The sequence below is a fragment of the Rhinoderma darwinii genome, chromosome 4 (assembly GCF_050947455.1).
Source record: "Rhinoderma darwinii isolate aRhiDar2 chromosome 4, aRhiDar2.hap1, whole genome shotgun sequence".
Classification (NCBI taxonomy): domain Eukaryota; kingdom Metazoa; phylum Chordata; class Amphibia; order Anura; family Rhinodermatidae; genus Rhinoderma; species Rhinoderma darwinii.
Genome location: NC_134690.1, coordinates 195,212,050 through 195,236,981, shown reverse-complemented (window position 1 = coordinate 195,236,981; position 24,932 = coordinate 195,212,050). Strand labels below are relative to the sequence as shown.

The window sequence follows — 24,932 nt, the reverse complement described above, 5'->3', positions numbered from 1 at the left end:
TTTTATTTTTTTTAAGTCCCACTGGGACTTGAAGGCCCAATTATCTGATTTTTATTTTTCTAATACATTGCACTATGTAGTGCAATGCATTACATCTGCCAGTCAGTCATTCATTGACAGCAAGCCAGTTAGGCTTCGCCTCCCGGCGGGGCCCAATCGGCCTCTGTAATGGCAGAGCAGGAGGCCATTTGCCATAGCAGCAGTCGCAGCCCTGATAGCATGGCAGGGCTGCCAATCTGCTAGCAAACTAAGATACAGCGGTCGCTGCATCTAAGGGATTAATGGTATGGATTGGAGCTAGCTCCGGTTCCTGCCGTTACAGGTGGATGTCAGCTGTAAACAGACTCCTGAGCCGGCGCAAACTTGCTGTCGGATACGGAAGCATGTCAGGCCACGCCTCAGGGTGGGGCCTGAACGGCTTCCATGCTAGGCAGACCGGGAGGCCAGTATTGGGCCTCCGGTTGCCATTTCAGCCACCGAAACCCCTGCAATTTCATTGCTGGGGTGCTGATTAGCTGCAAACTCCTTAAATGCAGCGATCACATTTGACCGCTGCATTTAAGGGGTTAATGGCAGGGATCGAATCTAATTTCGGTCTCCGCCATTACAGCCAGATGTGAGCTGTAATATACCGCTGACATCCGGCGATGATGGCACCGACTCCGCTTCTGAGCCGGTGCCATCCATTTGTCGTAAGGATACGGCAAAATGAGGGAAGCACTAGCATTCCATGACGTATCCATACGACAAATGTCGGGAAGGGGTTAAAAAAAAAACAGAGGCAAAAAAACCCCCAAAAAAACACACACGTCAAATAACGCTGTCAATTCAAAATCTGCCTCAAAATTCTGGCAAAAAACGGTGTGCGAACATACCCTAAGAGCGTAGTGCTCGTTTTCAGCAAATTCTCTAAACAATTTTTGGTAGGGGTGCCCTGAGAATGTTTTTTTTTTCCAGGGGTGCCTCAAGTCCGAAAAGGTTGGGGAACTCTGTAATAAAGGGATAGGAAACCCCCCCCCCCCACCCCACTTTTTTTTCTCTCTTTAAATCAGCTGCCTTTTCAAGAATATATTCAAGAAAATTAGCCAAAAAGGAGACACTTCCTCACACAGGATAACACATAATCTTGACTTTGAAGTTACATCTCCTAACCAACTGTAGCGTCCATGGCCGCGGGTCGTCGGGTTTACTTACCTCCCGACGCCCACAGCCACGGATCTGTGAGCGCTGGTCCCCATCTCCTTCCTAGGAGATGCCAGCGCTCACTTCTGCTCGGGTCTGCCGTGTCCCGTAGGGTGCGCGCACACACTCGTGCCCGCTCTTAAAGGGCCAGCGCGCGCGCACATGAAAACAATCATCATCATCAACTCACATGATTTCCTGGACTATGAGGGCCACTGCCCTTCTGATCCTTGCCTGAGCGTTGTTGTCGTACCCAAAGTTTGTCTTAGCAAATGGTCTCCTAGGGTCTCCCAGTGTAACCTGTACTATCCTGGTCAAGTGCCGTGCTGTGTTGTAGTTGTGCTATAGCCCACTCCTGTCCTACTACTCCACGCCTGACGTCTACCTGCTGCCTAGTCCCAGCCGAGCCTGCCTTGCTACTGTCTGAGCTGCCACAGGTACCCTATACGAACTATAGACGGTTACCTGCGCCTTGTTGGCCAGCTGCCATACCCCCAAGGCGGTACGGACCAGTGGGTCCACGAACCCAACGTGACACCAGTTTATTAACCAAAGAGCTCTCCTACCAGAATTAGATAGGGAGATAGTGCAGGCAGCTAATCTAACTGCATCCACCGAAGCATCTACAATAAAAATCTACTGCAGTTTGATATTTAGAGAGGCTAGAATTTATGTTTCTAACTGATCTAGCCACAGAATTATGGTTCTAGCTGTACAGGTTGGTGCAATTTGAGGCTTGAAAAGAGCTGCCCCAGATTCCCACATCATTCTAAGCAAGCTATCTGCCTCATTGTCCATAGGGTCCTTCAGGCACAAGATTTAAAAGGGCAAAGAAGTCCTTTTTGAAATTCTAGAACAAAACAAAATCTATTTGGGAACTCTAGCCCAAGTAAGGAAATATTCTTCCTCAAAGGGGTATTTGGTTTTACATTCTCTAAAATAAAAACGTTCTTGTCCAATTTCTACTGTTAATGCCGCCAAATTTTTATAGATAGGAAAAGTTCTTTCACCTGCCTTCAAAAATTAGGTTCTGTACAGTACAGGATTCTATAACCTCTTCAATTTTCATAGTGTCTATAAATTGCCTTCAGTGATTGTTCCGTATTTTTTTGCTGGATCAAAGGGTTTACTACCCTATCATCAGAGAATCCAAATCTACTTCTCCACTTTCCATATAAAAAAACCTTTTCTTTTGACCTGGAAATAGATAGCTCATATTTCCCAGTCAAAGTACTCAGAGCATCGCTATGTCTAGATTTCGGTTTCTTTAAATTATTTCTATCTCAATTTTGACAGTCTTAGAGATTTTTCTTCGACAGTCTTATCTATATACTCCTTAAATAACTGCTTAGCATACACATATCTTCAGTTTACAAAGCGCGCATTATATAATTTTAGTCTTAGAAGACACTAGGGATGTCATCCTGCAAAAGAAAACAGAGTGCCAATCAAGTAAAGTAAGTTAAGCGAGATACTCACACTCCCTTGAAGCTGGAATACCAGACAACGCGTTTGCATAGCATAGCTGCTTCAATCGGACTTTCCATCTCCTTGGAAGATGTCCTTCGAAGCTCTGCATAGGTGAGAATTACCACCAGCAACCATCCTGAATAAATTTATACCGGTGGACTCATGGTAGATGCCACCAGAACTCCCCATGAACCAAATTCACTTCCAAACGCTGAAAACTCAAGAGACTTCTGGTCCAGGCGCTCTTCAGCGCAATCAGACATAATTTCTGGTTGCTTTGCCATTACATTCGGCACTTAGTACTGTTCATCCCCACCAAGAAAGCACAGCCACGTGAGGTAGAAACACTGATTCAGGTGCTCGCGTGACACCCAAGGTATCGCTGGCACTGAGAGTACAAGGGACAACCACAGAATCATGGTAGGATCCTGCTGGTAAAAAAAAGCCAGGCCGTGCAGCTAATGGTAAAGCTTAACTAACCAACCAAAAGAGAAACTACCCCCTTTCCTCCTTTAACCAGAACCGTACCTGGATACCTACAGGTCTCCTACAAGAAGAGGAAATCGCTGAGGGAGTAGGGGAGGTTCTATCTTTTTGTAGCTGCAGGTTCTCCTGTCCTAGGGGGAGGACCTGCTCTCTTGGTACTGTCATGGGTGGAGGAAAAATCTCAAGTTTTATTATCATTCTGAATGCACAGTTTGGCTTCTTTACAAGGGAAAGTCTTACTTCTCTGGGTACCGTAATGATGATCATATCTAGCCATTTTAAGACCCCTTTTCTCAATTCCTCCTGAAGCTTTATTAAAAGCGGTGAGGCAAGTACAAATCTTCGTGGTGATAGGAGGCACTCCATTTTGTTACCGTTCTTCAGAATCTTTATTATTCAGGTCTTCAAAAAACAAAACTTAGTCTGCCTCCTGCCTTTATCACGTCATTGTTTATTTTGCAGACTGGTGGAATTAAATGAGGCAGTTTTCCCCTTTCCATCTTTGGGGGAGGATCATCTACCCGTTTCGGCATTCCCCTTGTAATCCTGGTTCTCGGACTTTACCCAAAAAAGGTCAGTTTCCGTTGAAAGGTTGAAATTTCGGGAAGGGCCTTCTTTTTATCAGAGGCCTTTTTTAGGATCTTATTCAATGCTGGACCAAATACGTACTTCCCTTCCAATGGAATAGAGCAGAGCTTTAGAAATAGTATCTGCAGCCAAAGACAAAGCCCTTCTGGCGTGTTCGATAAGGCCGCAGATCTTAAATGGTCCCTTACAGTCTCAGCTGTCCCATCAGCTTCAACCACTGTTGCTTCCTAAAGAAACAGGACAGAAAAATTTGTTCCCTAGGAGTACAAACCCCATGGTGAGATTCTGATTCACCCAAATATACATGGATATAGCCACACATGTTATGGCTAATTTTCCAGACTGCTGCTGTTTACTCCTGGGTTTTCCTTAGAAGGCTTTCCGTCTTCCCATACATTTGATCCCTCAGCAGCGTGGAATCCTCAAAAGGAAGAGCAGTCTTTTTAGCCACTTTTGTAAACTTGACATCTATTCCGAGACCTTGCCCCAAACTTCTACATCTTCCTCATCAAAAGATTTTCAATTTCTTAAGGCATAGTGAGACCTCTCAGGATTGTCCTGTTCTCCTTGAATACATTTTTTACATTCTTGCGTATAGGACAGACTATCTTTTTCCTATTATGACACTCCGTTTGGATGTTTGTAAACAGAAAAGCACGTATTGCTTTACGATTTGCATTCAGAGTTTGACAGCTGTTGCGCGAATCACGCAGTTCGCACGGAAGTGCTTCCGTGCGGCATGCGTGGTTTTCACGCACCCATTGACTTCAATAGGTGCGTGATGCGCGAACAGCGCACAAAGCTAGGACATGTCGTGAGTTTTTTTCAGCGCACTCACGCTGAGCAAAACTCATGGACTGTCTGCACTGCCCCATAGACTAATATAGGTTTGTGTACGACACGCATGAAAAGCACGCGCGTCGCACGCACGTATATCACTCTCGTGTAAACGAGGCCTAACATCCTGAGAAAAGAGCAAAGTCCTTTTTATATGGTGTAGGCAGCTTATCATTAAAAAATGCACTATTTGCAATGTGTGGTTTATCTGGTTTAGAGTTTTAGGATGGAGCTTTGTCACTCAAAAAAAAGTAGGTAATGAAGGACCTTAGAACCAGCAGAAAACAAAATTTCATAACTGAATATCATAATACATAAATCTTTCAGCAAAGGCCACTTAGTGGACCAGGGTTAGAATAACGCTCTCTATTGAGCAAACTGACGCTTCATGGCAGTGAGACTCGCAGAATACAGCAGAAGTGGAGCAGGATTGTCATACCTTTCTAAAATCAGACCTCAGATAAGAGCGCTCCTGTAATGTAGCGTTAATCTTGGAAATCTCGCAGTATTTCCCAGTGCTCCCTTTACAGACCTCCGCTGTACACCTGCAGTGTAATCTATCGAGATTACGTGCCTTCGTAATGCTGCACGACCTCCGAACTTCTGGTAACATTGTGTACGGCACCTAGAAGGCTAGGGAACCCGCAATAGGAACCAAAGCCTGTGGCACAAGCCGGCCACTTCAGCCCTTAAATGGAATGCAGTGGAACTGTTACGTCCTGTCGACCATCCCATGAACAGATATCCTGGGAGGATGGAGCACCGCTCCTCAACCCCAGCTGCCTGACAAGATGAAAGGGAAGTGTCACTTGGCAGCTCCAGGACTTCTCCTCCAACATGAGCAGGAGACCTCTTGCCTGTTGAACCTAGTAGGGAAATGAAGACCCTGGATGGGAGTGGTCTTTAAACCTCTTGTCTGCTTCCTGTCAATAGCAGAGCCAATGGCCAATCTCTCATTGGTCTTGGTATGGATGATGAATGGAGAAAACGGTATACTTTCCACCAAAAACCTGCCTGCCCGAGCAATGCATAGGTCCATGGCCTAAGCCTTCAGCAAACTGCACTCTTACTACTGATAGAGCCTGACTACCTAGGAGCGTGTTTGTAGTCAGAATCTATTAATAGATCAGAAATCTGTACGCCAGTAGCAAACGCACACAGGAGTGGCACAAGAAAAAAGTAAAGATACCGGACACACTACGTATGAAAATAGGTGGGTGGATGTGAAATAGGTAAAAACAAAAATATTCTGACGGCCAAGATTCACAGTATAAGATTTCCAGGATACATTTTATTTATAATACTTTTTATGTGAACTGAATAATATAATTTATCTCACCCTTCTTAAAATCATCCAGTGCTTGTTCTCGATCACATTGCTCTCTATTACCATGTAAAGACTGAACAGGGATTCCTTGAAGGCTAAAGTCACTTGCTAAATCATCAGCACTGAAATTAAATTAAAAAGGCATTTAAAAATAACATGCATTCTATACACAAAGAGGATATGTCACTAGGTCATAGGTGGAACTAGCTAACTGACCTGAATAGCGATGTTTGCCTGATACCAGCGCCATTCCAGAGATCTGGTCCACTGTTTTGTTGGCACCCTCTATGCGAATTTGCTGTAGTCAATAAGGCAAAAACTACCCTCAAATTGCCTTGCGCTAATTAGTCAGCATCAGAGGAAGGGCAGCTAGCTCCATCCTGTTGGCTAACTAAAGCAAATAGTGAGCCAACGCACCAGTGGGCCATACCTCTGAAACGGAGGTTCCAGGGAGAAAAAAAAAAAAATGGAATCAGGGAGACCACGCTAAGGCTGGGTTCACACTACCTATTCTCATACGTATTGGAGGCGTTTTACGCCTCGAATTACGTCTGAAAAACGCCTCCAATATGTCGGCAAACATCTGCCCATTACTTTCAATGGGTCTTACGATGTACTGTGCCGACGACCTGTCATTTTACGCGTCGCTGTCAAAAGACGGCGCATAAAATAACAGCCGTGTCAAAGAAGTGCAGGACACTACTTGGGACGTAATTGGAACAGTTTTTCATTGACTTCAATGAAGAACAGCTCCAAATTAAGTCGGTAAAAGACCCGGCGAAAAACGCCAGTACATGCATCTACGTCTGAAATTCAGGAGCGGTTTTCTCCTGAAAACAGCTCCGTAATTTCAGACGTAAATGCAGTTATCGTGTGCACATACCCCAATACTGGTCAGTTAAGCAGTTCAACTTATATGACAGTGACCGGTCCTCTATAAACCAGAAAATAGCATACCTAAAAAATTAAGTTCATAAAATAGTAAACAAAGCATAAAGAGAACAGGAAAAAAAAGACGTTCGCTTTCCACATAATCTCTATATGACCACCATCAAGAGTGTATTCACATAGGGGCAGGATAAACAAAACTTAATTTAAAAAAAAAAACCTTACACACCAATCCTATTGGGATATAAACCTTACCTCGAAAATACTTTTCTCCTTACACAAAAGCAGAATGTTCATTCAGTAGAGAATTGCATGTTAAAAAAGGGTAGTTGGTGTCTGGATAGGGAGTAGGACGCACTGATGTGAAGGTGAGTTACTTGTGTGTCTGATTAGCAATAGTTACGAAATATTCATTCAAAGGGGCAACGGTATTAATGCTACATGATTGATTTTTCCTGACCGTTCAACTTGCCAACTCCCTTGCCCTATTTAACCCCTTCCCTCTTTTGACCTTCCTGACAGAGCCTCATTTTTCAAATCTGACATGTTTCACTTTATGTGGTAATAACTTCGGAATGCTTTCACCTATCCAAGCGATTCGGAGATTGTTTTCTCGTGACACATTGGACTTTATGTTACTGGCAAAATTTGCTAGATACATTCCGTATTTAAATGTGAAAAACACCAAAAATTAAAATTTTTCTAAATTTAAATGTATCTGCTTGTAAGACAGGCCGTTATACCACACAAAATAGTTGCTAATTAACATCCCCCATATGTCTACATTAGATTGACATCATTTTTTTCACGTCCTTTTATTTTTCTAGGACGTTACAAAGGCTTAGAACTTTAGCAGCAATTTCTCACATTTTCAAGAAAATTTCAAAAGGCTATTTTTACAGGGGCCAGTTCAGTTGTGAAGTGGCTTTTAGGGCCTTATATATTAGAAACCTCCAAAAAGTCACCCCATTTTAAAAACTCCACCCCTCAAAGTATTCAAAGCAGCATTTAGAAAGTTTAACCCTTTATACGTTTCACAGGAATTAAACCAAAGTAGAGGTGAAATTTACAAATTTCATTTTTTGTTGTTGCAGAAATTCATTTTTAATCCATTTTTTTGGGAACACAAAGTTTTACCAGAGAAACGCAACTCAATATTTATTGCCCAGGATCTTCAGTTTTAGGAAATATCCCACATGTGGCTCCAGTGCGGTACTGGACTGAAGCACCGGCCTCAGAAGCAAAAGGAGCACCTAGAGGATTTTGGACACTCGTTTCTAATAGAATATATTTTAGGCACCATGTCAGCTTTGAAGAGTTCTTGGGCTACCAAAACAGTGGAAGCCCTCTAAAAGTGACCCCATTTGGGAAACTACATCCCTCCATGAATTTATTTATGGGTATAGTAAGCATTTTGACCGGACAGTTTTTTTGCAGAAAGTTTTGGAATTAGGCCATTAAAATGAAAAAATCGACATTCTTTCAAATAAAATGTAGGTTTAGCTAATTTTTTTTAAATTTTCAAAAGGACTAAAAAGGAGAAAAAGCACCACAACATTTGTCGAGCAATTACTCCCAAGTAGAACAATACCAAACAAGTGGTCATATATATATATATATATAGCAGATATAAAAAAATGGCGACAGCACCCTGCAACACTAATGCCACCTAAACCACTAAATATAAATAGATATGCACCAAAGCTAAATCTACCTACAAATAGGGAGGTTCTTAGTGCACATTTTGATCAAAAAGTGTTAGCCCACCTGCCACGACAAGGTGACCTCTGTAAGGTGGGAACCTATGCTGCACATACACCCAGAACTGGGACTAAGCCTACATATATACCTGGGGATGGTAGGATCCAGCATTGAACTGATTAAAATCACCCAGGGCAGAGTGGGAGGAGTGCAAGAACAACAAGTGGAGGCAGTCACTAACCCCACATATATGGATACCATAAACACAACAAAAATTGAACAGCACATTCCAACTAAATGATACAAAATACGCAGGTGCAAGAACACCTATGACTGCAGATATACAACAGATATAAAAAAATGGCGACAGCACCCTGCAACACTAATGCCACCTAAACCACTAAATATAAATAGATATGCACTAAAGCTCAATCTACCTACAAATAGGGAGGTTCTTAGTGCACATTTTGATCAAAAAGTGTTAACCCACCTCATACGACAAGGCGACCTCTGTAAGGTGGGAACCTACGCTGCACATACACCCAGAACTGGGACTAAGCCTACATATATACCTATAAATATATATAAATGTGTGTGTAAGTGTATATATATATATACACACACACACACATATTATATATATATATATATATATATATATATACACATATACACATACATACATACACACACACACACACGTGGTATTGCCGCGTCCGTAACGGCCTGAACTATAAAAATATAATGTAATTTATCCCGCACGGTGACCGCCATAAAAAAAACGATGCCAGAATCACTATTTTTAGTCACTTCGGCTCCCAAAAAATTGAATAATTAGGGATCAAAAAGTCGCATTTAAATGGTACCAATAAAAACTAGTTTGTTCCGCAAAAAACAAAGCCCTCACACAACTTTCTTGATGGAAAAATAAAAAAGTTGTGGCTCTTATATAGCGACACAAAAACAAATTAATTTTTTAAAAAACGGGATTTTATCGTGCAAACACCGTAAAACATAAAAAAAAAACTATATACATATGGTATTGCCGTAATCACATTGACCCACAGAATTAAATATGTCATTTATATTGCACGATGAATGGCGTAAAAATAAAAAATAATGGAAGTTTTCACGGCCTAATTCCACTAAATTCAGCAAAAAACCTATAGGATCAAAATGCTCACTATACCCCTAGACAAATTCTTTTTAGGGCTATAGTTTCCCAAATGGGGTCACTTGTGGGGGATGTCCACTGATTTGGTCCAGCAGGGGCTTTGCAAATGCGACAATCTAGCAAACAAGAGCTTCAAAAGCCAAATAGCGCTCCTTCCCTTCTGAGTCCTGCCGTGTGTCCAAACAGCCATTTATTACCACATATGGAGTACTCCCATAATCAGGAGAAATGGCTTTACAAATCTTGGGGTGCTTTTTCTTCTTTATTCCTTGTAAAAATGTATAATTTAAGTTTTATTGTAAAAAATTTAGATTCACTTTTACAGATTAATTTCACAAAATTCAGCAAAAAAACTGTGGGGTTAAAATGCTCTATACCCCTTGATATATTCCTTGAGGGGTGTAGCTTACCAAATGGTGTCTTTTTGGGGGTCTTTTGTATATTTCCCCTCTACTTTGTTTTAATTCCTGTGAAGGCTAAAAGGTTAAGAAACTTTCTAAATGCGGTTTTGAAAACTTTGAGGGGTGCAGTTTTTAAAATTGGGTGACTTATGGGGGTTTCTAGTATATAAGGTCCTCAAAGCCACTCCAGAAGTGAACTGGAAACCTATAAAAGTAGGTTTTGGAAATTTTCTTGAAAATGTGAGAAATTGCTGCTAAAGTTCCAAGCCTTGTAAAGCCCTAGGGGGAAGAGAGGAGGGAAAAAAAAGATGCTCAAAAAACGATGCCAACATAAAGTAGACATATCGGAAATGTTAATTATTAACTATTTTGTGTGGTATTGCTATCTGTTTTACAAACAGATACATTTACAATTTCGAAAAATGCAAATTCTCTCTACATTTGGTGTTTTTCACAAACAAATACTGAACATATTGATCAAAATTTGCCCCTAACATAAAGTACAGTATGTCATGAGAAAACAGTCTCAGAATCGCTTGGATAGGTAAAAGCATTCCCAAGTTATTACCACATAAAGTGACACGTCACATTTGAAACAATTCGGCTGCGTCCACAAGGCAAAAAAACAGGTTCAGTCCTGAAGGGGTTAAATAGCTTGGGAAATGCCAAAAAACTATGTCATGGATTTAGAAGCTTCTGATCGGCTAATTGAGATTATGTGAGTTAATTGGGGGAGTACCGGTGGCAGTATGTAATGGCCTCCTTTCAAAGCCTATCGGCCTCTATGCTTGACATTATGGGAAAATAAGCCTTTAGAAAAAGAATTGTGGCCCTCCACAAGTCTGGTATGTCCTTGGAAGCAATTTCCAAACACCTGAATGTACTACATTCATCTGTTCAAACGATAATATGCAAGTTTAAATACCATGGGACCACGCAGCCATCAAACCGTTCAGGAAGGAGACACATTCTGTCTTCTATAAATGAACGTACTTTGGTGCGAAAAATACAAATTAATCCAAGAACAGCTGCAAATGACCATGTGAAGATGCTTGAGGAAAGTTACAAAAGTATCTATATCAACAGTAAAACATGTCCTATATAGACATGAACTGAAAGGCCGCTCAGCAAGGTAGAAGTCACTTCTACAAAACCGCCATAAAAAAGCCAGGTTATAGTTTGCAACTGCAAATGTTAAAGATCTTACTTTCTGGAGAAATGTCCTCTGGTACGATTAAACAAAAATGAAATTGTTTAGCCATAATGACTATCGTTATGCATGGAGGAAAAAGGGGGAGGCTTGCGAGCCTAAAAACACTATCCCAACCATGAAGCACAGGGGTGGCAGCCTCGTGTTGTGGGCGTGCCTTGCTGCAGAAGAGATAAGTGCACTTCACAAAATAGGTGGCATTATGATGACGGAAAAAAATTTGGGGATATTGAAGTAACATCTCAAGACATCAGCCAAAAAGTTAAAGCTTGAGTGCTAATGGGTCTTCCAAATGGACATTGACCTCAATTATACTTCCAAAGTTGTAGCAAAATGAATGAAGGCAGTGCAGGCGCCATCACATGGCCCTGGCCTTCGTGCCATAGAAAACTTATGGGCAGAACTGAAGAAGAGTGTGCGAGCAAGGATGCATACAAACCTGAGTTAGTTACACAAGTTCTGTCAGGAGAAATGGGCCAAATTTCCAGCTAATTATTAAGAGAAGCTTGTGAAAGTCTACACAAAAGTTTGATAATTTAAAAGGCAATTCTACCAAATACTAACCACCTGTATGTAAGCTTCTGAGCCACTGGGAATGTGATGATAGAAATAAAATATGAAATCATTGACTCGTATTATTCTGACATTTCACATTTTGAAATAAAGTAGTGATCCTAACTGACCTAAGAGAGGGAATGTGTAGTACTAGGATTAAATATCAGAAATTGTGAAAATCAAAGTTTTAATGAATGTGGCTAAGGTGTATGTACACTTATAACTTCAACTGCGTGTGGGCGTGCCTGTATGTGTGTTTAAATATTACAACTGGATCTACAATATCTAACCCAGTAACAAGGTAAAATAGCCCTGACAAGTGACAACTATTTGTCAGCTGTTCTGGAGATTACGTGATAGAGGAGAGGAAAAGGGGCTGCAGCACAGAACCACTACCTCACCTAGAGTCGTACAGTGAAGGAAATAAGTATTTGATCCCTTGCTGATTTTGTAAGTTTGCCCACTCTCAAAGTCATGAACAGTCTAGAATTTTTAGGCTAGGTTAATTTTACCAGTGAGAGATAGATTATATTTAAAAAAACAAAACAGAAAATCACATAGTCAAAATTATATATATTTATTTGCATTGTGCACAGAGAAATAAGTATTTGATCCCCTACCAACCATTAAGAGTTCAGCCTCCTCCAGACCAGTTACAGCTCCTAATCAACTTGGTGCCTGCATTAAAGACAGCTGTCTTACATGGTCACCTGTATAAAAGACTCCTGTCCACAGACTCAATTAATCAGTCTGACTCTAACCTCTACAACATGGGCAAGGCCAAAGAGCTTTCTAAGGATGTCAGGGACAAGATCATAGACCTGCACAAGGCTGGAATGGGCTACAAAACCATAAGTAAGACGCTGGGTGAGAAGGAGACAACTGTTGGTGCAATAGTAAGAAAATGGAAGACATACAAAATGACTGTCAATCGACATCGATCTCAAGGCAGCTGGGACCACAGTCACCAAGAAAACCATTGGTAACACATTACGCCGTAACGGATTAAAATCCTGCAGTGCGCGCAAGGTCCCCCTGCTCAAGGCGGCACATGTACAGGCCCGTCTGAAGTTTGCAAATGAACATCTGGATGATTCTGAGAGTGATTGGGAGAAGGTGCTGTGGTCAGATGAGACTAAAATTGAGTTCTTTGGCATTAACTCAACTCGCCGTGTTTGGAAGAAGAGAAATGCTGCCTATGACCCAAAGAACACCGTCCCCACTGTCAAGCATGGAGGTGGAAACATTATGTTTTGGGGGTGTTTCTCTGCTAAGGGCACAGGACTACTTCACCGCATCAATGGGAGAATGGATGGAGCCATGTACCGTCAAATCCTGAGTGACAACCTCCTTCCCTCCACCAGGACATTAAAAATGGCTCGTGGCTGGGTCTTCCAGCACGACAATGACCCGAAACATACAGCCATGGCAACAAGGGAGTGGCTCAAAAAGAAGCACATTAAGGTCATGGAGTGGCCTAGCCAGTCTCCAGACCTTAATCCCATCGAAAACTTATGGAGGGAGCTGAAGATCCGAGTTGCCAAGCGACAGCCTCGAAATCTTAATGATTTACAGATGATCTGCAAAGAGGAGTGGGCCAAAATTACATCTAACATGTGTGCAAACCTCATCAACTACAAAAAACGTCTGACTGCTGTGCTTGCCAACAAGGGTTTTGCCACCAAGTATTAAGTCTTGTTTGCCAAAGGGATCAAATACTCATTTCTCTGTGCACAATGCAAATAAATATATAGAATTTTGACAATGTGATTTTCTTTTTTTTTTTAAAATATAATCTATCTCTCACTGGTAAAATTAACCTAGCCTAAAAATTCTAGACTGTTCATGTCTTTGAGAGTGGGCAAACTTGCAAAATTGCAAAGGGATCAAATACTTATTTCCTTCACTGTATATAGGGATTGAGGAGGCAGAAACGGTTATAAAACAAACTAAAACAAAAAACACAAGCCAAGTTTGCCTTCTCTTTTGGTTGTCCAGGTGGCTATCATTTCTTTGTTTCGCCACTATTCTGCAGTGGGGTGTGTCACGTAGTTTTATGGGGTTAATGAAAGAATCAAAATTCAATTCAGGCACTGAAACGTCTTAGGGTATGTTCACACGTAGTGTTTTCAGGCGTATTTCGGGGCGAGGAAAACTGCCCTCGGTTCCAGTATGTTGATGGGGAGAAACGCTTCCTGGTGGGACCAGAGGCCCTGGGCCGTGAGATTCCAGAAGGCACCTCCCCAACACCGAAGGCTGGTGTCCGTGGATAGGACTTGCCAGTGGAGCAGAAGGAGAGGCCCCGAGGGACTGCCAGAGAGGACTGCCCCAAGAGAATAGCCTGGCGGAAGGTCAAGGGAAGAAGGACTCGGCCGTCTAGGGAACCCAGAGAGAGGTTTCACCTGGAAAGGATCAACCCTTGGAGCAGACGAGTGTGAAACTGGGCAAAGAGAATTGCCTCAATGGAAGCCAGCATGGAACCCAGAACCTTCACACAAAAGCAGAGAGTTGGGAGTGCCTCACCGCAGACCCCGATGGGTTTGTTGTCAATCCGAAATGAGTCAGGGTATTTAGAACAATTTGTAAACTGGTCAAATTCTCCTACCGGGATGGGGACTTGTAAATATCATTCAGATAGGGTATGACTGAAGTCCCTCTGGGACAAAGAATCACCATAATCACAGAAAGAACCTTTGTGAAAGCCCGCAGGGTCGTCGACAGACCCACAAACTGGCTATGGTGTTGGAGGACCTCAAATCACATGGAGCTGATGGAAAGAGCAAATGGGGACGTGCAGGTACACAAACCAGATGTCCACTGAAGAGAGTAAGTCCCCCTACATACATACATACATAATTAACAAAATACAAAGTGAACGAACAGAAGAGAATTCTAAATCAAATCAGTATTTGATGTAACCACCCTCTGCCTTCAAAACAGAATCAGTTAGGCTGGGTTCACACGACCATGTTACGTCCGTAATGTACGGAACGTATTTCGGCCAGAAGACCCGGACCGAACACAGTGCAGGGAGCCGGGCTCCTAGCATCATAGTTATGTACGATGCTAGGAGTCCCTGCCTCGCTGCAGTACGGGACAGTAGTTCCACGCAGAGGCAGGGTCTTCCGGCCGAAATACGTTCCGTACATTACGGATGTAACATGGTCGTGTGAACCCAGCCTTAGGGTAAATTCACACGTTGCGCAAATACTGCAGATTTTCCGCAACAGAATAAGTTGCAGAAATTCCGCAGCAAATACAGTAGCAGCAAAGTGGATGAGATAAAACAAATCTCATCCACACACTGCGTAAATACGGAGCGGAAAAAATGCTCAGAAATTGACCTGCAGTGCTGAATTTTAATCCACAGCATGTCAATTGTATTTTAGGCTTATTTGTTGCGGGTTTTCCCAGGTGAATTCAATGGGAGGATAAACCCGCAACAAACAGCAGTTTGGTTTTTTTTGCGATTCCGCCTCAAAAAGGCAACGGAGAAAAAAAAAATTCAAAAATCTTATACTTACCCAGGAGTCTGTTTCTTCCTCCAGACCGGCCTCCTGGGAGGACATTCCATCCCATGTGACTGATGCAGTCAATTACAAGCTGAAGTTGCGGTCAAATGGGATGACATGTTAGCCGGACTCTTGGGATGATTCTTCATCCCATGTGACCGTTGCTGCAGCCCATCATAGGCTGCAGCGGTCTCCTGGGATGAAATGGCTGCAGTTTTCCGCAGCGGACATTCCGGGCGAAAATCTGCAGCACAGTTTGGTGTAGTTTTTAACCCGGAATTCCCTCCGGAGCACAGCATATCCGCACAGCATATCCGCCCCGTGTGAACTCAGCCATAGTGACATGCTACTTCTTTTTCACGAGGAGTATTTATACGAGGAGCTTTTTTTTAAATTCAGGGGCGTAAAAATATGCCTCCTATGGACAACACAATGTATTGCCGATTAAAATCAATGGGAAACGGTTTGCACGCGTATTTAAAAAATACAAGCCTTTTATGCTCCAAAATACAACTGAAAATAAGCTGGGAACATACCCTTAAAGTGGATTCACACAATGCAGGTTCTGCTACGTTTTTTACTATGTGGCCGAAAACTGAACTGCAAGCACGCTTGCATTTCTAGCAAAATTTCCATGCCAACTGCAAATCACAGTAAAAACACATGCATTATTGCAAGCACGTGAAAAAACTGCCCTGTGTGAATACAACTTGAAGGTCCTTCTACAAGGGCAGAGATTGTGCAAATTAAGCAAGCAGTAATCGGCAATGCAATCAGTGCTGGTTTTCTCCATTACACTGGGAGATGTGTTGCCAATAAGCGACCACTTAAAAGATTAGCCGACCAAAGAGATTTTGGTGGTTGATCGCTGCTTTGATCAGGAATGAGTGTTCGTACTCCTACGATCATAGCCCCATCTAAAAGGGACTTAAGTCTTTAACCCATTAACGCTCCATGACCTACTATTAGGTCACGCTAATTAGGTCATGGGAATAACCACCCTTCCGCCCCTTTTATGAGCGGTGACAAATGCTGTCTCATACAGCAGTTGCCGCAGCTCCTTAATCGGGGACCGATCGCGTTGTCCCCACCGATTAACTCCTTAGAAGTCGCGTTCAATAGCGATCGCGGCTTCTTAGGGGTTAAAGCACGATTGACGTCCCGCGACATTATCGCGGGCAGCAATGGTTGCTACGGCATCCGGACACCTAACATTGGCCTCAGGCTATGCCATCTACGGAAGCCTTGTGGGTCCTGACAAAGTCAGGACCCACTATGCTTGATGTCAGCGAGTAGCGGACAGCTCTAATACACTGCACTATGCAGTGTATTAGAATTTTGATCAGGGCCTCCTGCCCTCAAGTCCCCTAGTGGGACAAAGTAAATATAAGTTGTATAAAAATAAGTTTTAAAGTAATAAAAGTAGAACTCCCCCTTTTCCCTTAGCAGTCCCTTTTTATTATAAATATAAATAAAACTATACATAATTGGTATCGCTGCGTCCGTAACAACCTGAACTACAAAAGCATTTTGTTATTTATCCCGCATGGTGAACGCTGTAAAAAAAAAAAATAAACCATACCAGAATCTCAATTTATTGGTCACTTGACCTTCCAAAAAATGGAATAAAAACACATCAAAATGTCACATGAACCTAAAAATGGTACTGATCGAAACTAGTTTGTTACGCAAAGATCAAGCCCTCATACGGCTTTCTTGATGGAAAAATTAAAAAGTTATGGCCCTTAGAATATGGCAACACCAAAAGTAAATGATTTTTTATAAAAAGTATTTTATCGTGCAAACGCCGCACAATAAAGTGAATGTCATTTATAGCGCATGATGAACGATGTTAAAAAAAACCCACAGTAGAATTGCTGTTTTTTAGTCACCACGCCTCCTAAAAAATAGAATAAAAACTGATCAAAAAGTTACATGCACCCCATGAAAACTACAATAAATTCCTCAAGGGGCCTAGTTTCCAAAACGGGGACAATTTTAAGGGGTTTCCCCTGTACTGGTACCTCAGCAGCTCTGCAAATGCGACATGGCGCTCAGAAATGTTTCCAGAAAAATCTACTCGCCGAATAGCGCTCCTGCCTTTCTGAGCCCTACCGTTTGCCCAACCAGCAGTTTATGACCACATGTGGGGTAATGCCGTAAATCGGGAGAAATTGCTTTTCAAATGTTGGGGCGTTTTCTCTCCTGTATTCCTCGTAAAAATTAAAATTTTCTAACTTTTAAAATCGGAAAAATATGTGATTTTCAATTTCACAGCCCAATTCCACAAAATGCAGCAAAAAACAAAACCGTATTGTCTAAATGTTCACTATACCCCTCGATAAATTCCTTGAGAAGTGTAGTTTGCCAAATGGGGTAACTTTTGGGGGTTTCCATTGTTTTGGCACCGCAAGACCTCTTTAAACCTGACATAGTGCCTAAAATATAATATAACAAAAAGGAGGCCTCATAATCCACTAGGTGCTCCTTTGCTTCGGATGCCTGTTTCAGTCCATAAGCACACTAGAGCCACATGTGGGATATTTCTAAAAACTGAAGAATCGGGGCAATAAGTAGAGTTCCGTTTCTCTGGTAAACCCTTCTGTTTTACACAAGAAAATAAAATAAAAAGGATTTTCTGACAAAAAAAATGAATTTTGTAAATTTCACCTCTACTCTGCTTTAAATTCCTGTGAAATAGCTAAAAAGAGTTAATAAACTTTCTAAATGCTGTTTGAATACTTTGAGGGGTCTAGTTTCTAACATGGGGTGTTTTATGGGGGTTTCTAATATATAGGCCCCTCAACGCCACTGAACTGAACTGGTATCTAAAAAAAATAATTTAAAAAAAATGGCTTTTGATATTTTATTCAAAATATGAGAAATTGCAGTTTATGTTCTAAGCCTTGTAACATCCTAGAAAAATAAAAGAATGTTAAAAAAAATTATTCCCACATATAGTAGACATATGGGAAATGTGAACTAGTAACTATTTTGAGTGGTATAACCCTCGGTCTTAAAAGCAGATGCATTTAAATTCAGAAAAATGATATTTTTTCCAAACTCTGCTATTTTTCACAAATAAACACTGAATATATCGACCAAATTTTACCACTAACAAAGCCCAATGTGTCAGGAGAAAACAATCTCAGAATCGCTTGGATAGGTTTAAGAATTCTGAAGTTATTACCACATAAAGTGAAATATGTCAGATTTGAAAAGTGGGCTCTGAGCCTTAGGACCCAAACTAGGCTGCGTCCAGGGGCGTAACTAGGAAAGACTGGGCCCCATAGCAAACTTTTGACGGGGCCCCCCTACCCTGGGTGTCACACAACCCCCCCCCCCCTTGTAGATAGTGCTTTTACAGCCCCCCCTGTAGATAACGCCATACAGCCCCCCTCTGTAGATAGCGCCATACATCCCATTGTAGAGAACGCCATACAGCCCCCCCCTGTAGAGAACGCCATACAGCCCCCCCCTGTAGAGAACGCCATACAGCCCCCCCCCTGTAGGGAACGCCATACAGCCCCCCCCCCTGTAGGGAACGCCATACAGCGTCCCCCCCCCTGTAGGGAACGTCATACAGTGTCCTCCCTCTCAAAAAAATGCGACCTACAGTGTGTCCTACAAAATACATGTATCCCCTCTCCACAGGATAGGGGATACATGAGTGATCGCTGGCAGCGATAGGGAGAACGGGGGACTGAAAGTCCCCTGAACTTCTCCATCACAAACCTCTGACTTCCGGCGTCTGTGCAGCTCAATAAAAATGAAAGGAGCGCTGGTCACGCATGCGCACAAGCACGACCGGCGCTTCATTCATTTCTACGGAGCTGCCGACACAGACCCCGGAAGTCCGAGGTTTGTGATGGAGAACTTCAGGGGACTTTCAGTCCCCCGTTCTCCCTATCAATGCCAGTGATCACACATGTATCCCGTCCTGTGGATATCCTGTGGAGAGGGGATACAGGTCTTTTGCTCTATTTTGCGCTTTCAGGACCAGACACCGTTTAGCCATTTTTAGCACGTGTTAGTTAAATGGCTATAACTTTTTTATTTGTTGGGCTAACGACGTGGTTTTTGCTACGTTTTTTCCGTAGACAATGCAGGTTTCATTTTTTATACACACCTTTTTTGCTATTTTAGAATTTTTATTCATAAAGTTTGAAAATAGTAAAAAAATAAGCTATTTTACATTTCGGCTATTTTTTTTTGGTAATAATATAGTTTTACCCTAAAATAGACCTTTTATTTGTGATCGTCATTGTCTACCGTAAATTTTTATATATTACATGCCTATATTAGGGTAATTGGGTCAGCGCTAGCGTTACAACAATGATTGGCGGGGGGGGAACGTTTTTTTTTTGGGGTGGATATTTTATGTGTATTTATTATTTACATTTTTTTTTGCACTTTACTTTATTATTTTTTTATTACTATGGTCTGTCCCCCAAAGGTCAAAGAAGACCTTTGGGGAACTTTATATATTTTTTTTCTTTCTTTTACACCATGTTTTTCCACTGTAACTGGAGCTGCACAGCAGCCCCAGTTACAGGGGAAATCAGCCCTCTCATAGTGACGATTGTCACTAACTGGGCTGTGCTGGGTCTAGTAAGACCCAGCAGCAGTCTGCCACTAACGGCACCCGGCGATCATGTGACCAGTCACATGATCACCGGGAGGAATAGAGACAGCGCCGCTGCTGTCTCTATTCCTGTACACAGCGCGCATTCAGCGCTGTGTACAAGTGATCAGAGAAGACAGAAGCAGCGAAAGCTGCTTCTATCCTCTCCTCAGGGTCCCCGGCAGTCACTGACAGCCGGAGACCCGACATTCAGCTGCCCGATCGCGTTGGCAGCAAGTTAAAACCCGAGCCGTAGAAAGTCTATGGCTCGGGTTTTAAGGACCCTGACCGCAAAAATACAGCCAGCGGTCGGGAACCAGTTAATGGCAGAGCGGGGAGATACCTCCCTGCTCTGCCGTAGTGTTCAGTGGCGTCCCGCTGTAGCAGCCATAGCGGCTGCTAGCGGAGCCTCCGGCCACACGGGCCCCCTCATGCCGCGGGCCCCGTAGCAGCCGCTACTGCTGCTACGGCGGTAGTTACGCCACTGGCTGCGTCCTTATTAATTAGTGCACAGATAAGCAGTGTGAATATTTTATTGTCTCTGAATTGATGTTCGTTCAGAGATCGGATACCCCCACTATCTCTAAAGCAGATATGTTGTAACATAAATCATTGCAACAAATTCAGTCTTGTGTTAAGTGTGTGAAAGAGTGTCATGAATTTGTAATTCCAGGCCCTTTGGGATTTGAAATAGCCTTGTAATTTATCAACTATCATTGCTCTTCATTGTGTCCTGGGCTGAACAAATGTTTAGCCACAGGTAAATGTGTCTTGTCTTTAATTATGTGGCGATGAGACTTCATCCTTGTCGTTTCTGAAATAGATCCACAAAAGGACATTTAGTGCACAGAATCAGGTACGCAACATTAGATGTAGAACATGTGAGTGTCCCAAGAATCTTATAGTCCTGGTGTTTGTTAAGAAACGTATCCTGTCTGTAGTCATTATATGAGAACAGGTTTTGTAGTTCCTTAGGCCAGGATCACACCCTTTTTGGCTCATTTTTTGAGCCAAAAACAAAAGTGGACACAAAAGAAAGTAGAAGTATTAGTATTTTGTTTATACCTCTCCCTCCTTTTGGATTCACTTCTAGCTTTTGCTCAAAAGCCTAAGCCAAAAAACGCAACGTATGTGTTTTCTTTGCACTACATTGCAGGAATAGGTTCCATTTGGTGTGTCAGAGGGTAATAAACTCCTGATCATAATGTTTTTCACATTTGGAGGCAGAAGAGGCATTATTTTCACAGTCATCCTTGTGTAGGATATAATGTTGTTTTCTTGCAGCCTTCAATAATACCTTTAGCTATGAATTGTAGATCACGGTCAGAGGTACACAATTGTTATCTTCTTTTTCCCTGTAATGGAGTTGTTTTCTGGGTACACTGGTGACCTGATAAGTTGGTCATCAAGTAGACTACAGTATTGCTTACGTCAAAATGACAGAACACTTGCACAACCGAGACAAATGGAAACCATTTGCACCGAATCCGTCACCATTGAAATCAATGGTGATGAAAACGGAAACCTATGGTTTCCATGTGTTTCAGGCAGGATTCCGTTCTGACTGAAAGCTCTGATGGAACGCCTGAACGGAGCCCATGGTTAACCCCTTCCCGCTCCTGGACGTACTATTAGGTCATGGTAGCTGTATCGTTCGCGCTCCATGACCTAATAGTTCGTCTCGGGAGTAACGGCCGTTTCGGCCGTCCTCCCGACACATAAGGGAGCTGTGACAGCTGCTGTCTCGTACAGCAGCTGTCACAGCTCCTACAGCGGGTACCGATCGCTGTGTCCCCACTGATTAACCCCTGAAAAGCCGCGTTCTATAGAGATTGCGGCTTTTTAGGGGTTAAGCTGACATCGCCGGCCGGCTACACGATAGCGGCCGGCGATGGTGACTATGGAAACCGGACACCAAACAATGGCGCCCGGCTATGCCATAGACGGAAGCCTAGTGGGTCCTGACAACGTCAGGACCCACTATGCTTGCTGTCAGTGAGTAGCTGACAGTTCTAATACACTGCACTACGCATGTAGTGCAGTGTATTAGAATAGCGATATGGGCCTCCTGCCCTCAAGTCCCCTAGTGGGACAAAGTAATAAAGTAAAATAAAAAAAGTAAAAAAAAAAAAAAGATGTGTAAAAATAAGAAAATAAAAGTTTTAAAAGTATTAACCCCTTAATGACCAGCCTATTTTAGACCTTAATGACCAAGCTATTTTTTACGTTTTTGAATCGTCGCATTCCAAGAGCTATAACGTTTTTATTTTTGCGTCGACATAGCTGTATAAGGTCTTGTTTTTTACGGGACAAGTTGTATTTTTTAATAGCACCATTTTGGGGGACATATTTATTGATTAACTTTTATTAACTTTTTTTGGGGGGGGGGGGAATAGAAAATCAGAAATTTCGTCACTCTTTTTTTGCATCCTAAATCTACGCCGTTTACCGTGTAGTATAAATAACACAATAACTTTATTCAGCGGGTTGTTACGATTGCAACAATAACAAATTTGTATAGTTTTTGTATGTTTTACTACTTGTACACTGTAAAAACGCTTTTTTTTTCCAAAACTATTTGTTTTTGTGTCTCCATATTTGAAGAGCCGTAACGTTTTTATTTTTTCGCCGATGCCGTTGTATGAGGGCTCTTTTTTTGCGGGAAGACTTGTAGTTTTTATTGGTACCATTTTGGAGATGTGACTTTTTGATCACTTTTTAATCACATTTTTTTTAAAGTCAGGATTCACAGAAAAGAGCAATTTTTCCGTCGTTTTTTCTTTAATTTTTTACGACGTTCACCGTGCGGGTTAAGTAATGTAATAGATTTGTAGTCGGGGTCGTTACGGACGCGGCGATACCAAATATGTGTAACTTTTTTACTTTATTTAGTTTTTTTAATACTAAAGCAGTTTGTAAGGGGATAAAGTGGGTTTTTCATTTTTTTTTTAATTAACTTTATGAATCTTTTTTTTTCACTTTTTTACTAGTCCCACTAGGGGACTTTAATATGCGATGGTCCGATCGCATTTATAATACACTGCAATACTTTTGTATTGCAGTGTATTACTGCCTGTCCATTTAAAACGGACAAGCATCTGCTAGGTCATGCCTGCGGCATGATCTAGCAGGCATTCATTACTGGCAGACCTGGGAGCCTTTATTAGGCCCCCGGCTGCCATGGGAGACACAGACACTCGGCGTTCGTATCTCCGGGAGTCGGTGGGGGAGAGAGGGAGCTCCCTCCCTCTCTCCAAAACCACTCAGATGCGGTGCTCGATATTGAGCACCGCATCTGAGGGGTTAAACGGGAGAGATCGATACTGATATTGATCTCACCCGGCAGAGCAGGGACGCCCTCAGCTGCCTCTAGCAGCTGAGAGCAGGGAGATTTGACAGCTCCCTGCTCCGTTTACTTATTTCGATGCCGCGACGTAAAAAGTCTATGGCATCGGAATAAGGCCCGTTAGTGACCGACGTAAAAAGGACTATGGGCCGGTCACTAACGGGTTAAAAGTAAAAATCCCCCTTTTTACCTGATCAGTCATTTATTATTAAAAAAAATATATAAAACAAACAAACTATACATAATTGGTATCGCCGCGTCCGTAACGGCCTGAACTACAAAATTAATTCGTTATTTATCCCGCACGGTGAACGCCGTAAAAGAAAATAATAAACCGTACCACAATGACAATTGTTTGGTCACTTCACCTCCCAAAAAATGGAATAAAAAGAGATCAAAAAGTCGCATGTACCGAAAAATGGTACTGATCGAAACTACAGTTCGTTACGCAAAAAATAAGTCCTCGCACAGCTTTATTGATTGAAAAATAAAAAAGTTCTGGCGCTTAGAATAAGGTAACACAAAAAGTGAATGATTTTTTACAAAACGTATTTTATTGTGCAAACGCCATAAGACAAAAAAAAACAAAACTATAAACATAGGGTATCGCCATAATCGTATCGCCCCGCAGAATAAAGTAAATATGTCATTTATAGCGCACGGTGAACGCTGTAAAAAAAATAGAATAAAAAAACAATAGTAGAATAGCTGTTTTTTAGTCACCACGCCACCTAAAAATAGAATAAAAACTGATCAAAAAGCTGCATGCACCCCAAGAAAACTACAATGGATTCCTCAAGGGGTCTAGTTTCCAAATTGGGGTCACTTTTGGGGGGTTTCCAATGTTTTGGCACCACAAGACCTCTTCAAACCGGACATGGTGGCTAATAAAAAAGAGGCCTCAAAATCCGCTAGGTGCTCCTGTGCTTTGGAGGCCAGTGCTTCAGTCCATTACCGCACTAGGGCCACATGTGGGATATTTCTCAAAAAGGCAGAATCTGGGCAATACGTATTAAGTTGCGTTTCACTGATAAATCCTTTTGTGTTATAAAAAAAAAATGGTATATAGAGGATTTTCTGACAAAAAAAAAATAAATGTAAATTTCACCTCTACTTTGCTCTAAATTTCTGTGAAACACCTAAAGGGTTCATAAACTTTCTATATGCTGTTGTGAATACTTTGAGGGGTGTTTGATAGGGGTTTCTAATATATGGGCCCCTCAAAGCAACTTCAGATCTGAACTGTAACCTAAAAAAATAAATAAATTAGGCAATACTTTGCTTCTTACATTATACTGATAATGAGCCGTGCCCACCCCGAGATGACCCCAGCTTTGACAGTTTGTATAAACGGAGACCCCTATTAGACCGTTTCAGTGCCCGGTTTTCCCAAGCATTCACCCCGAGAAGTGTATTTCTATTGATGAGTCCCTGGTACATTTTAAAGGGAGGGTTCAATTCCGCGAGTACCTGCCGGGTAAGAGGGCAAGGTATGGCGTGAAGATGTATAAGCTTTGCTAGGGTGCATCAGGGTATACCTACATATTTAGGATATATGAAGGAAAGGCCACCCCCAAACCAGACTGCATCCTGGACTACAATAGGTACATGGGAGGGATGGACTTGTCAGA

At 42.1% G+C, this 24,932-nt stretch overlaps 1 protein-coding gene across 2 annotated transcripts in view; it reads right to left on the bottom strand.

Annotated features, from left to right (window-relative positions):
• DDX43 (DEAD-box helicase 43) overlaps positions 1 to 24,932 on the bottom strand; it is a 246,015-nt gene that overhangs the window by 51,826 nt on the left and 169,257 nt on the right. For both annotated transcript variants that reach the window (XR_012883166.1, XM_075862031.1), the window contains exon 13: positions 5,903 to 6,012. Coding sequence is in view for 1 of the 2 variants with exons in the window: in XM_075862031.1 (XP_075718146.1) it covers positions 5,903 to 6,012 (110 nt within the window). In the remaining variant the exon portion in view is untranslated. The remainder of the gene's footprint in view (positions 1 to 5,902; positions 6,013 to 24,932) is intronic.